This window comes from Gallinula chloropus (assembly GCF_964237585.1).
Source record: "Gallinula chloropus genome assembly, chromosome: 1".
Classification (NCBI taxonomy): Eukaryota; Metazoa; Chordata; class Aves; order Gruiformes; family Rallidae; genus Gallinula; species Gallinula chloropus.
Window position 1 is genome coordinate 85,149,782 of NC_140085.1, and position 14,783 is coordinate 85,164,564.

Genomic DNA, 14,783 nt, shown 5'->3' on the forward strand with positions numbered 1-14,783 from the left:
AGCACTGCCCAGGAAAGGAAAGGGAAACGAAGATGGATGGGTGTCATAGAGAGCAGAGGTCTGGTGTTTTAAGGAAGGCTTGTAGCACCCAGGGAGGTGGGAGATTGTTTGAATCAGGATGGGGAGAAATGTGAATCTGAACCAGGCAAGAGCACGTCAGAAAAAAAATTAGTCCATCTTCCAAAAAAACCCCAAACAACCCCAACGTAATTTATTGTAGCTCAGGCAGATAAAAGAAGCATGTAAAATGGGTTCCACAAGAAGGTGAAATTAAGAGCATGGGCAAAATACAAGCATATATGTATCTCTGTATGTCTTCTATTCAGTGTCATTATAGAACTGAGGCTCAATCACAACCCTTAAGGGTTTCCTATATTGTCCATCTGCTCCTAGGCAGACAACATCCCTCCATGGCGTTAGACTGGTAGAGCGATGAAGGAATACAGAATCACATCAAAACGAGAGAAAGGGAGATGGATGGTCTGGCAGGTATCTGGGTCCAGGCAGAGACTTCATCAGCCCTTCTGACTCCAGCGCTGCAATCCTACTTGTTCAGCCGGCTGCAAGAGAAGAGTATTGTGTGAGCACCAGAGGTGACAGGCTTCACTCGGGCACCAGCCAACTCCCCCACCCCCCCTTTTTTGCTTAGTTTACAGAAAGGCTGCCTGCCTCTGTAGCTAAGGATGCAAAGGGTTACTTGTGCATCCACGTGGCTGCGGTTTGGGTTTCAGTAGCACTGAGCTGCTTACTTTGCAAAGGAAGTTAAAGAACAACTGTCTCAGCACTTGTGTTGTGCCGATTTTCGTGTAGTTGTATAGGCTCTGTCCTGTCCTTATGGGGATTATTTCCTAACCTTGATAAATAGGTGAAACCAAGGTGATTTCTTTGACACAGGTAATGCCAATCAACTCTGCATATGCCTCCCAGCAATGATGTAATATTTGCCAATAAACATTGTCACTGAATTCTCATAGATGGTGAAAAAACTCCCACTAGTTTTCCACTGTCGCCAGTGAAAATTAAGCAGAAGTCCAGTTCAGTACCTATACATCCACGAACTTGTTCATGCAAACATTTATACTGTCCTTAGCTCTCCACTTCCAGTGACAGAATGGCTGTCAGTATTTCTCCACAGCTTAAAGGGCAGTGTCCCTGCTGAGAAATCATTGCTCCCATGAAAAGGACCGGGACATGATGATGTATTTCATATCACCGATGCCCTTTTGGAGAGGGCATGGCTCACAGCATGCTGTAGTTTTCTTCTCTTTTTACCTGCTCCCAGGAGGTCACCGGCAATTTCCATGAATTACAGTTCAGCACTGTGCTAGCAGGGCTGCAATCACACCATGGGCATCCTGGATTTTTAAAATTTGGGTTTCATCCTTTCACTTGGCTGTGTGCCTTCCACCTTCACAACCTTGATAGCCAGGTCTCACTCAGATCAACTGTGGAATCTGTCAGAGGATGCTGGAGCTCCTGCTCGGGTTTGGCCAGCATTTCTCAACATCAAGGTAATTCACATGAAACCTCTCCCTTCAAAAGTTTGCCAGCACAGTGTTTCCATGGGTTTTGGGCATAACAAGAAATTCATTGAACATACCTTGTAACTCTTAAACATGACTTAAGAGCTGCACAAAGCAGGCTCAAGCTCCATTTCCCCCGCTTGACCATCCAGGTCCCCTGTCTCAAAACTACAGTCTTTGCCCATTCCAGATGCCCTCATTGCCACTTACTGTTGACACTGACATGTCTTGTTTTCCAGCAAGTGTTGTCTTGCTTGTGCCATCCTTTTGGCCCGTTGCTGCCAGGAGAGAAGGGATAAATAACAATTGGATATTTTTATGCTTCAAATGCTTTCCTCTGAGGTGGTAGTAAAGTATGGTCTGACATCTGTAGCCTGTCCATCTCTAACCATTTGTTTTTGAGTCTAAGGACTGACCCTTTATCTGTTCTGCCCCACACCCAGACAGAAAATCAGACTTCTCCTATGGTTTGGGGAGACTATAATCTGTTCACCTTTCACAGGCACCAGGGGACTCACCCTTCTCCGCTGCCACTTTATACCATTGATGATGCACAGGCATGCAAGGCCAAACACCAACACGCTCCCTCCAATACTTGCTCCAATTACCACATAGCTAATCCAAACAGGAGCTTCCTCTGTGGAAGGAGAGAAGCATTCAGAGACAAACACAAAGACAATTCTAAGGTTTTCCAGTGGAGGCAAGGACGTGATGCTAATTTCCATACCCACAGAGTAATTAAGGCTGATCTTCCTGACATTATCTTCTATGAGGTCACAGTTCCACAACCCCACAGCACTAACTTTCACCTCCAACTTTGTTTCACGTGGCTTTGAATCCTTGACATCCCCCTGAGTCCCATTCACGCGTCTCCAGCGCAAGTAGGCGTTGGATGGGAGTGGACTAGAGACCTGGCAGATCAGGGTCATCTCGGCCCCTTTGGAGAGTGGCCCAACAGGGTTAGCTGAGACTGTAAAGGCAAGAAAAGGACATGTGAGTGAGAGGATGGGAAAACGGGTCCACTCTTGTGGCTCCCAGATTTCTGCAGCTCTTCATCTCTTGATCCATTTCGCCTTCTCTCACCTTTCATCACCACCAGCTCTATGTTGCTCCGCACGTAACTTCTGCCATACACCAGCTGGCACTGGTACTGACCAGAGTGATTGAAATTTATTTTGGGGAGTTTGACTTCTATGGTGCTTTCAGGTTTGTTTTCAGGTATCTCAAAATGAAAGTGGCTGCTTTTTTTGGTCTCATGCTGCTTTCCCCTTGCTGTGACATTGAAATCGATTAGCTGGTGAGTGGTTGCATTTTCCTGTTGTTTCCAATTCAGCTGTCCTGTGAAACCTTCATTCCATTTTATCTTCTGGAAGTTCAGATGCCATGACAAGATGACAGTGCTACCAACAGTCGTATACTTTCTTTCCAAGGCTGGATTCTGAAAACCTGAATTCAGAAGAGACAAGGAATACAGAGGCAGGGAAAACCATAGTTACACTTCTCCATGTCCACCCTTGGTCTGGAGAGATGCACACTGTGTTCAGTTGAAAGACAACTTGGAGAAAAGCCATGAGATCCCTCAGTAGGATAAACAGTGTCTGAGAATAGGTTTAAGAACCAAAGCTCCTAAGCTCACCAGAGCTGAATACAGACCTCAAGGAGAGAGGTAGGATCTTTTAGGGCAAGTCTGGAGAGGAAAATAGGACCAAGTGTGAGACAGAGCTCAGGCAGCAGAGTAGTCCCCAAGCTGCAGTGTTAGAAGCATTAGGAAATCAACCCTGGAGCATCATTACTTGGGATGCTGTAAGGTGAAAGCTTATCTTATGAGCTGGTTGCCAAGCCTGGGTGTGAGTTGCGGCTTTGTTGTCACATACCTAATACCTTTACATCAAAGGAGATGTTCTGATTAATCAACGGAGAGTGTGAATAGATGTGACATGTCCAGGTCCCGTTGTCCACAGTCTCCAGTTTCTTAAGGTTCAGTGTAGGTGTCACACGGGTGTTGTGTGAGGGTATTTTTTTTACTACGCTATTGCTATTGCTAAACAATGTGATGCTGAGAGTGGGTAAAGGATGGATTGAGTCTTGCTGTAACGTCAGCTCAAGGGCATCATCTGGAAGGAAGTTCCCATCTGAAGAGATCGTCACTGCAAAGAGAAAAAGTTCAGCCAGTAAGTCAACTCCTTTTCCTGTGAGAGAGGGACAAGTGTCACAGCAGAGAGAATATGGGGATTCTGTGTCCTGGAGATGGAGGAGAAATGAACTATGATAACCCAGACCAGAAGAAATGGCAGCTGGATAAAGAATCCCAACAGAGATGTCTCTCAGAGTTCTACAGTATCCTCCCCCCTCACGTCCTCATGGACAAAACCCCTCTAGTCACTCACATTTAAACACGTGAAGTGAGACACTGAATATGTGAGAGCGATATTCACAGGTGTAGGTGCCAGCATCAGAGAGCCTTAAGTCCAGTACCTTCAGCTGTTTATTGCTGGGGTTGATTTCAGATCGATCAGTCATGATAGCTTTGCCTTTGGAAAGAATAAGTTTCGTTAGGAGGAAGAGGTTTCTCAGCCATGTACTGGGGAGAAGGGTGATGAATTAGAAGCCTTACCTTTCAAAACTTGATCTTTGAACAACCTTTTAACAACCTTGCTGTCATACTTCCAGGTCACATCTGTGCCATGAGGTACGCCTCTGCAGTTCAGGATCACCGCATGTCCTGCAACCCCAACCTGTAGTTCATTTTGATGAGCCGTAATTGGGATCAGACCTGAAAGACAATACCCACCAGAAAAGGTATACATTCACTTTCTGAGGGGTGGCTCTGTGAATACTTCCCATCTCCCTAGAAAGATCATAGAATCATAGAATGTGTAAGGTCAGAAAGGACCATTAAAGGTCATCTAGTCCAACCCCCCTGCAGTAAGCAGGGACCTCTTTACTAGATTAGGTCACTCACAGCCCCATCAAGCCTGACCTTGAAATCTCCAGGGATGGGGCCTCCACTACCTCTATGGGCAACCTGATTCAGTGATCCACCACCCTCATATTGAAGAACTTTTTCCTAATATCCAACCTAAATCTACCTTTTTCTAGTTTGAAACCAATACCCCTCGTCCTACTGTTACGTGCCCTCGCAAACAGTTCTTCCCCAGCTTTCTCCTCCCTTTCCCAGATACTGGAAAGATTAACCTCAGTTTCTGAATTTTTCACTCCTATGAGAGCCACAGAATAACACATTTAGATGAATTTAAGGGTGGGTTTTCTTCAAATTACATATTTCTCCAAGAGCATAGGTAATCTGTAACACTGCCGATACTGGTTTTCAGTAACTACACATTCAGATATTTATGAACTTGACTTCAACTGTGAAATTATAAATGCTGTTAATAAGAATTGGTACCTCTTGCTTTGCTTTTGGTGCTAAGGTGCATAAAGGAGCTCCAGTCTTTCCTTAACCAGAGCATCACAGCTGAGTGAGAAATGCAGGCTTGACCCTGTTCAGTTGCCTTCCTTTCTTGGAAAATGAGCACCAAAAGTCCACAAATCTTACAATGTTAGCAATCAAACTGAGCAAGCCAGTAGCATAACATCTGTAAAGGCAAATCTGCGGTAAGGAACACGCACGTTTTTTGTCCAGGCAGTGTTTTCCACTCTGCTCAGTGTGCACCCTGGCTCTCACAGGAACCACACTTCTGCATCTTTATGGAGCAGCTCCCCAAACCTCATGATGCTTTAGATGCTTCAGACACCCTGCTTTTGTCTGGCAAGCTCAGCAGGCAGGCTGGGAACAATCTGAATCCCAAAGCTTGAGCTGTCTGTGCTGCCTCTGAAATAACAGGGCATGGGTGTAGGGAGCTCCTCAGCTGGAATCTGACTAATCCTAATCTGCAGGGGTGGGGCAGACAAGGTAAGAAGGCAGCTGTCACAGCTGCATTGATGGAAGGACCCTGCTGTAAGGTAGGTTATATGGCAAATTGTGAGGACCATAAACCCACAAAATCTTCTGAGGCTTGTGGAAAGAAAGGTTGTACAAACTCAAAGGGTTCACTGACCCAAGAACTCACCCAGATATAGAACCAAGACGATGGCGAATGTGCTGCTCTCCACCGTGCTGCATGACTCCATTGCTGCGGGAATGCTCCTCCCTGCTGCAGACCACGGGGATGGAAATGCTGCTGGTGCCAAGAGATGCTCAACTGGAAGGCCCAAATGGTCTGTTAATAATAGTTGATTTTCAGACCTTGGTGGTTGTGGCCCATGTTCCCAGTCAGTACCCACCATCCTTCAGTGCGGCAAAGTGGAAACTCATTGGTAATGTCACCTGAGCCCTGTGTTTCAGCAAAGAAATCAGATGCAGTGTTTCCACTAGAGTCTGGTAAACATTTTACTGTACTCATCCCGAGGTGTGTTGTATGAAATACCATTTCGTAGGAACCAGAATGAGTGGCTTGTCTCAAACAATCTGTCTTGCAAGATAACAGAACCTGCAGAGGCAGGATAACGTGTTGTGGACACAACAAGGGGCTTGACCCTGCAAGCATCTGTGGGGCGTTGGACTAGGGCCTTCATCCTCCCAAGGCTGGAAAGGCCTGTAGAGTCTTGATCTCAAAGCAGCTCTACTCTGACAAACTGGACATTACACTTCCTCATTTGGTAAACCATCTGGACACTGTCCCTGCAAGGGCAGCCCCTCAGTCAGTAGCCACCCTGATAAACAGGATACCGTCCTTATCCGATAAGGAACAGTGACCAGTGAGTGGGGCCCTGCGGAGGCAGAGTCCTGTGTGAGGCCACTGAATGGGATCATTGCTCCATCAGCCCATTTGGGGATGGGGGGAGAGCATGTGTCACATGACCACTTGGGATCCCCATTCCCCACTGACTCATTTCCAAAACACTCTGAAACTCGACACTGAGCCTGTGCAAGATATGCTTGGTCTCCCTGAAGGGTGGGGCCAGGGAGCATAAAAGATGCAGATTTGGGACATCTGGTGCATGCCATCCAAGGACTACAACTTTATGATGATCTACACTAGATCCCTGGGTGGTGATATCTTCTTGTTTTTTCTCTTTTACTCTCTTTCTCAATCTCTCTCTCTCTCAACTTCTAACCTTATTCTCAGCACACAACACTAACAGTGTTTCCAGTTTTGCCAAATTCTACTAATTGTAATCCATTGCTCCAAATATACAGTGTAGTGCAGTTTTGTTTGCAAGCTTTATAATGCTACTGGCTTTTAAGTAAAGTTGTGCTTTGCTTGGACCTCCTGGGTAATTGTTGTTACTCCTGAGTACTGTGCAGAGGATCACAGAAGCTAATGTCACTGGTGTGGCTGTTAAAAGAGACTAGCTAAGTGAGGGTTAACCTGGTGCTTGGGGCAGGTAGAAAAGGATAAGCCTAAGCATACTCACCTGCTGGGATGGGACAGACAGGTCTGAATCTCTCTGGCTTGCCCGCCTGGTGCGACGTGACACAAGGTTTCTGGCACTCATTGTACTGTGGGTGTTTATATTGCCAAGAGTTCTGTGTTTTCCTACGTCTGTAGGGTGGGTAGATTTAAGGCTGAACACATACAGGACCGTGTTAGCAAAAGCACAGTGGGCTGAGGGAAGTAGTTAGTTCCCTCTACTTGGCACACCTGAAGTCTCATCTAGAATACAGGATCCAGTTTTGACTATTACCTAGGAGAAGGAGCTGCATTCTCCTCAGAAGTCTGCAGGAGAGGAACAGGAGGCAGCAATCATAGTTTTTTGCAAGGAACTGTTGACTAGATATACGGAGCTCAGTTGTGAGCAGGATGTTGGACAGGAGACCCCCTGGGGCCTCTTGCCATCTAAATATTTCTGTGTGATTTTGTGAATTTATGATTAAGGCTATATTTAGACTTTTGTTAATATTTTTATTTATTTTGGATTTTTGTTTACTTATTTCTTGCCATAAAAATCCAAGTCTTATGTTGTTGGAAAGGGTTCTTGAATTCTTAGGACTATTCAACAAAAAGTCTATGGGGAAGGGAGGAATGAATTCAGAAAGAAGATACAGATGCATTGATGTTAACAAAACCTTAAGTGGGAACTGTTATGGTGAGTTAACAGATTAGAAGCTGCAGCTGTGCGAGCTGGCAAGGTGATGGGGACCATGGCTGCTGGTGTGAGAAGACTACTGAGCTCTCCATCCCTACATACATGTCACAAAAAGGAAGCCAAGCAGGTTAACTGGTCTGGAGAGGCTCCCTTTAAACCAAAACATCACCTGACTGCTGACACATAAAGTATGGAATTTTTAATTCCAGCAAAAATAGATGGGGGTATTATATGTGCTGAAGCATCCAAAACACACAAACTCCATGTACTCGAGTGAAGGGTCATGCAGAACCTGAGAAAGCTCAAGGGGCAAGCAGTGGGAAGCAAGATGAAGAAGCCAAATCCTGTTTTAATGGACTTTGGGAAAGCACTATGGATGCTATCAATGGAGAAAATCAGATATCAGAAGTAGAAATGATAAATAGTGGGGATGTGGAAGAGAGATTCACATCTAAGGAGATCTGGATCCCTTACAAAAACATTCACATTGTTTTTCAGAAAAGTCAATAGGGACGCTGGTGGGACGGTCACTTGTCTCCAGCTGATAATAGAAACCTCCTGTTGCACAGGTAGTGTGACAGACCAAAGGCTGGAGTCATAATGGGATTGAACGCCAAAGAAATGCAGAAATGGTATTGTACAAATATGTATATGTACTATGTGCAATATTAAATAGAATATATTCTATTAGAGGATAATTTTATATTGAGATTAATTTAAATGGTCGGAGCACATGAAACTGCTGGATAGATGAAAACATCAGCACTAAAATTCACAGAGATCAGGTCAGCATGACTGACAGTTTGATAGCTATACAGATGTATGCAGGTACACACATGGAAATTACAGGTGCAAGAGCAAGGCAGCCACCATGTGCACCATCAGAACAGATGGAGATGGCAAAGGTATGGTCGGAGAAGATTTGTGGCTTGCCTTATGCAAAGCAAAAAACCCATCCCAGCCCCAGGAAATATTTGCATGAGCTGTTTTGTGTGAAACAGTAGAATGAAGGAGCCAGTGCCTGTGATTGGAGGTCACTTCTAACAAGATGCTGTAGCAGCGATCAAGCAGTTTGCTGGGCTACAGAATAAAGAAAGGGGCAACAGCGAGGCATCTGTATGCACCTCACTCCAAAGAGACATCTATAACTCAGAACTGGCATAGGGCCCTGGGTAAGATCCATTCCTGAGATGACAGAAGAAACCTTGTCCCCACCGTGAACACTTGCGTCACCTGTCCTAGTGGGACCAGCAGGAAAAGTCAGCCCTCACTCTGAAGTGATAGCTACAAATTAATGAGACCAGTGCTGGGTTTTGAATATTTAAAGTCATTAAACTTCATATAAAACCTGATGGCAATAGAACAGGTAAAAAATAATGAAATCGCTGAGTCACAGCCCATAATTTTGTTCTGGCTGTCAATCTCTATTTTCCTGGTAATCTTAAGGCTTCAGTTTGTTCTTTGCCTTCTTGGTTACTGAATGAAACCACACAACCAGAGCACTGTGGGACTGGTGAACCGCTGACCTTGCCTGGTTTGCTAGATGCAGATTGATGCACCTTTGGAGGTGTTTTTCTGTTTCTTCTCACGGTTTCACATGTTCTGCATCCCTACTTCATTCACACTAATCTTTGTATTTCTGTGGCAGATCTCTAGAATGTGATGTTTACCACCCATATGTTACAAGTCAGTGGGGAACAAGGGCTGCCTTCAGCTACCGTTTCTCCAATGTGCTTTGTCTCTCCCTGTTTGTCTCATGCACGCCACTTCCTATTTGACCTGTGTCTCTGTTCCCTTCTGTATCCCTCCATGCCTGATCACAGGCAGTGCTGCTCTGGAGTTACAGATCTTGGCAAGCAAGGCTCTGCTTAGCTGAGCAAGCCACTCTCATTAGTGGGTGCCTGTATCAGACCTGCAGCCTCCTTACAGGCAGCCCAGCTGTATCTCGTGGTGGTACTCATAAATTAAGTGGTGTCAGGGAATGTCCCCAGGCACTGGAACACACTCATCAGTCCTGTTAAATTGCTAGAACATTTTCTGACATATTTTTGGCCCTGAGCAACTCTTGCTCTACTGACCAACTCCCAGGATGCACTTAGGTGTTATCAGGGGCCAGGGACCACTCCCATTAGGTGACTGGCATGTAGCCAGTTCATTCTGGAGGTTAAGTGGGTTTAATAGCCCAGACCATCTCATGCCAGTTGGCCAGAAACAGCCCAGCCATACTTGATTTATTAGCACATCTAGTGACAGAGGAGCAGGGCTCCCTCCCAAGTGAACATTGATTTCCATTTCATTTTAACTTCCCTCTCTTATTAAACTGGTTTAATTTCCTTCTTGACTTCTTTTAATAATCCTTGCCTCTCTGTGGGATACGAAAAGGAGAGATGAGGTACCGAGTGGCCTTGCTCCAAGGAATGATGCCTGGAGAACATCTGCTTGGGAGAAGGGCTGGCAGCTCTTCTCTCCCTCCAGCACCAAGCCCTGGTGGGTTTGCACAGGCTGGCACAGGAGGCATGGCACACCACCCCAGGCTAGCACAGGCATGACACAGGAGGAAATTGAAATTTAAAAAAAAAAAAAAACCCAAACAAAAAACCCAAATAAACCCAAGCCCCCTCCTCCCCCCCCCAAACAAAAAAAACCCCCAACAACTCAGAAACCGCTCCTGATGCAGAGTAGGCCATCATCTCCTGTTAATGTGTTCATGTGCCTCTTGCACACAGTGTGGTTTTCTTGTTTTCTCTTCCTCTTGCTTGTGGCTGTGCTTTTGATCTAACAGCAGCTTGCTCTGCTGAGGCTGGGGGTGGGGCTACCCCCCCCCCATCCATCCATCCGCACAAGGGCTCCGCACCTCAGCCTCTGCTGCTGCACATGCATTTCCCCTTGCAGCGACTGCCTGGCAAGAGCTGCGGGATGCAGCTGCTTCTTGTCCCTGCCCATCAGCTTGGCTTGGCTTTGGGGTTACAATCGCTCAGTAAGGATCTCCTTTTTTCTCAGTTTAAAGCACCTGAAGCAAATCTGATCTGGGCCTTTTACTAAGTAGCGGTTTCTTTGAAATTACATTTAAGCAAATGCATGTGAACAGCAGGCAGGGTGGAAGACCAAACACAATAAAAACAGTCAGCAGAGAGAAGAGAGACCACAGCAGTGAAAGTAATTCCACAGGTCCCCCTGGCCCCTTAACCCTGGAGCATAAACCACCCCAGCTGTTGTGCAGACACGGAGTGGCCACCACTGCCTCGATTTCCCCTCCATTTCCTCTTGGACGTTCATCTGAGAGCAGGTGCCACCCTGAGAGCTGCTGCGAGAGGCAGGTGCTGGAGCAGGGTCGGTGGGGCCAGGCACTTCAAGGTTGCCAATCCCCCCAGAACAGAGAGAGGTTCTACCGTCAGGATGAGGTGGGGTGACAAGGCCGCCGTGTTAGCACCACCTGAGCTGTCATCAGCCGTAAAGTCCCCCTGGCCTAGATGTGAGCTTGGACCTGTGAGGAGGCTGTGAGAAACAGCTCTGCCTTTAGCCTGGGCTGCTCCCTACAGCCTCTAACCCCTCCATCAGCCTCAGGAGAGAAGCCAAGACTTGCCTTTCCCTCACAGCCACTTCAGCATGTGCTTTCTGAGCTTTTCCCCCAACTTCTCTCCTCCTAACCCTCCTTTTTTTGGCTCCACAAGACATCTTTCATCCCACAGTTCACAACCGCAGCCGAGGGGTGGCTTCCTAAAGCCAGTGGAGACTATGACTTAGCAAAGACATCGAGATGCCCTCTGAAGTCAGGCCCTCCATCACTCTCCCCGGCCCTGTGCGTGCTTGGGATGATGTTCAGGTATCATTAATGCAGCTGCTAAAATAGGAACAGCGAGAACTTCCCATGCAGTTTACTTGGTGTGCAGCCCAGAAGGCAAAAGGGGTCTCTGTACATACTGATACGATCGGCAGAGCAAAATGGCGTACATCTGCCCATTCAAAGCAAAAATGCATCTGCTTTCTGATTTTTCCTTTGTGAACACAAGGTTCCCACATGAAGCTGCAGCTTTTTGCTTAGGCACTGTCCTTGGGTACCTGAGAACCATGAGTGGGAATCAGATGCCCAGTTTAGACGAGGGAAGCCCTACCCGTACTGCAGGCAGCACTGGCAGCCATGTTTGTGAAACACTGGGGAAGATAAAGGAAAAGCCTTTGAATTGATTAGAGGCTACCAAACCCCAGGCACTGCTCAGTTTATAGTGGAGAACGCTAAGTAGCAACCTGAGCTCAAGCTTAATGCACCATGTCGAAGGGTATGTGAAGTGGCTGACAAAGGTTGAGGAGGATACGCCACCTGAGAGTTGAAAAATTCAACCAGAAACGAAACTCCCGTTTTCAACAGCGTGGCAGCCCATGGAAGGGCAAGGCAAGTCTCTTTTCTGCTGTCCTTAAATTGGAAGGATTCCTCTTGAAGAAATCCTACTTGCTCAGCCCTGAGCTAGTGGATTGGGCTGCACTGGCAGCCAGTGTCAGGCAGCGAGCCAGTCAGCCTGGATTAGCAGGACGGAGCCCTCTGGACCCAGCACATCTGAGATTACAGATGTAAGCAGACGTCCCTAGTTAGCTAGAGACCAGCATCTTCTTTTTCAGGTTTTTTTTAGAATAATGTTAGCCTTCCTGCAGGACATTTGTAGAAGTGATAGCAAGTGGCAGCTCGTAAAAGGCAGCTCCTCAGTGCATTTCCAGCCCTTGAGGATGTAAAGTCACCAGTGACAGGGCCTCATATTGGACTTTTTTCCTTATACAGGGGTTTAAAAGATCTGTGAGATCCCCAAGCTCCAAGAGAGGTTGAGCATTTCATAGCTCCCTTTTTATTGCCCCTTTCAGGGAAAAAAATATCCAGGGATACAAACACTTCTTAGTTAAAACTAAATGGGCTCTGAGAATTGCACAGCCAGAAGTATTATAAAATCAAAGCTTCAAGATGGTTTTACATCAGCCTTTTAAGTGGGGCAAAACCAATCCATCCATGCCAAAACAGCAACTTGGGTGAAACAGTAGAGGTCATAACATTAAAAAAACCGAAAACAGGTTGGCCTCTTCTCAGAGAAAGAAAGTTTCCTTACCTCTTTTCCTTCTTCTCTGCAGCTGCTTTTGTCTCCTTGCGTTTGTCACTTGCCGTAAATGATCTCACCCAGCTACAGCTGAGACAAAAGAAGTTGATGTTCAGAAAGCAGCTCAACAGATGTCGGTCTTGATGGCTCCTCCTCTCAAGCCAGAGTGTCAGAGTGTCGGTCCAGGTTCTGCTGGCATCCGCCAACTTCTCAAAATGCATGTGATTTCAACTCTGGGTGTGAACAAAAATGGAGCCCATAACGGAAGGTGATGTATTACGGTGCCTGGGGAGAATGAGTGTGTAAAACAGAGAGAGCCTATTGGCCATATGGCAACTGATGGGAGGCCGTGATGGGGCTGAAACTAAAAAGCGAATGGTTGGAAACTGTTTCTGCCCTGCTGGCAAAGAAAGCTCACAGGTTAGTGTTAGCTGAGCAGATCCGGACCCAGCCCGTGCCTCTGACAGTCTGTGAGAGTCATCCAACCTCCATTTCCCAGCCTGTCTCCTGCATCACTGCTAGGAGGAGGCAGCTCTGAGAAATGGGCCATGGTCTTGACCCCAGGAATTGTACATGGATAATAGCAGAGAAAGAGGGGATCCCTGATGATATGTTAGGGGCACCTGTCTGTGGAGTATGGTTGAGATTTGGGGTGAGAGAAAAGAATATGTTCTTTATAGCAGGGGTGGGTTGACCTTGGCAGGCCACTAGCTGCCCACCCAGCTGTTCTCTCTCACTCCCCCTCCTCAACAAGGCAGGGGAAGAAGATAAGATGAAAAAAACCCTAATGGGTCAAGAGAAGGACAGGGAGATTGCTCACCAGTTACTATCATGGGCAAAACAGACTAGACTTTAGGAAAGATTAATTTAATTTATGGGAAATTAAAACCAGAAGAGGATAGTGAGAAATAAAAAGAAAACTAAAACTACCTTCCCCTCCCTTCCTTTTTATTCTGAGCTCAACTTCATACCTGACTCTTCTGCCTGCCCTTCCTTCCCCCTCCCCAAAAATATTGCAGGGGGACAGACAGCGGGGGTTGTAGTTAGATCGTAGCACCTTGGCTCTGTTCCCCTGCTTCACTGTAGGATTCTTCATGAAGTGCTCCAAAGCAAGTCCTACCCGTGGGCTGCAATTCTTCATGTACACCTCAATGTAAGAAAGACATGTTCTACAATGAGAACAATCATTCACTTGCACAACCTCCCCAGGAATGTGGTAGAGTCCCCATCACTGTAGGGTTTCAAGATGTGACCGAACAGGGTGCTAGTAATCTCATCTAGGGCTCCTTTCTCATGACAGTCTGGACCAGATGATCCTTTGACATTGTGTCCAACCTGGGCTGTTTTGTGACTTACTGTCCTCCAGCACGGGTCTTCTGCATGGGGTACTGCTGTTCAGCAACAGACTGCTACGGCATGGGTCCTCCATGGGCCACAGCTTCCACCAGGAAACCTGCTCCAGCATGGGCTCCTCTCCACAAGCCACAGCTTCTGCCAGGAGCCTGCTCCAGCACAGGCTTTACAGGGACTGTAGTGTGGGTATCTGCTCCACCATCAACCTCCACGGACTGCAGGAAGACAGCCTGCCTCACCATGGTCTTCTCCACAGGCTACAGGGGAATCTCTGCACCGGGACCTGGACAGAGCACTTCCTCCTCACCTTCCTCACTGGCCTCAATGTCTGCAAGGCTGTTTCTCTCAGATTTCTCACTCCTCCCACAATTGCTGTGCAGTGGTTTTTACCCTTTCTTAGATATGTTATCGCAGAGGCACCACCAGCATCACTGATTGGCTCAGCGTTGGCCTGCAGTGGGTCTGTTGAACAAGCCCTTGACTGACATGGAGCCAGCTCCAGCTCACATCTCACAGAAGCCACCCATACAACCCCTCTGCTAGCAATACCTTGCCATGCTCTTAGGTAACCTGTACTGCTACTTAATCTCAGCTGTTTCCCTTCTCTGTAGGGTGGAGGAGGGGGCTTTTGTGGTTTTCCACCCACATTTGGTCTCTCTCTCTCTCTCTGAATCCCAGCCTCAGCCAAGACGGCGGAAACCCACTGAGCCCCAGACATGGCTGAGATTTCATCTCTGTG

The 14,783-nt window shown here is 46.9% G+C and overlaps 1 protein-coding gene across 1 annotated transcript; it reads right to left on the minus strand.

Annotated features, from left to right (window-relative positions):
• Positions 1-206: 206 nt before the first annotated feature.
• CD4 (CD4 molecule) lies at positions 207-5,654 on the minus strand (the record flags this gene model as incomplete). Its single annotated transcript, XM_084273106.1, has 9 exons — positions 207-560; positions 1,734-1,801; positions 2,042-2,160; positions 2,251-2,493; positions 2,607-2,969; positions 3,398-3,670; positions 3,911-4,054; positions 4,138-4,296; positions 5,594-5,654. The coding sequence occupies 9 exons, from the start codon at positions 5,652-5,654 to the stop codon at positions 545-547; spliced, it is 1,446 nt and encodes a 481-aa protein (XP_084129232.1). The 3' UTR covers positions 207-544.
• Between the last annotated feature and the right edge of the window lie 9,129 nt (positions 5,655-14,783).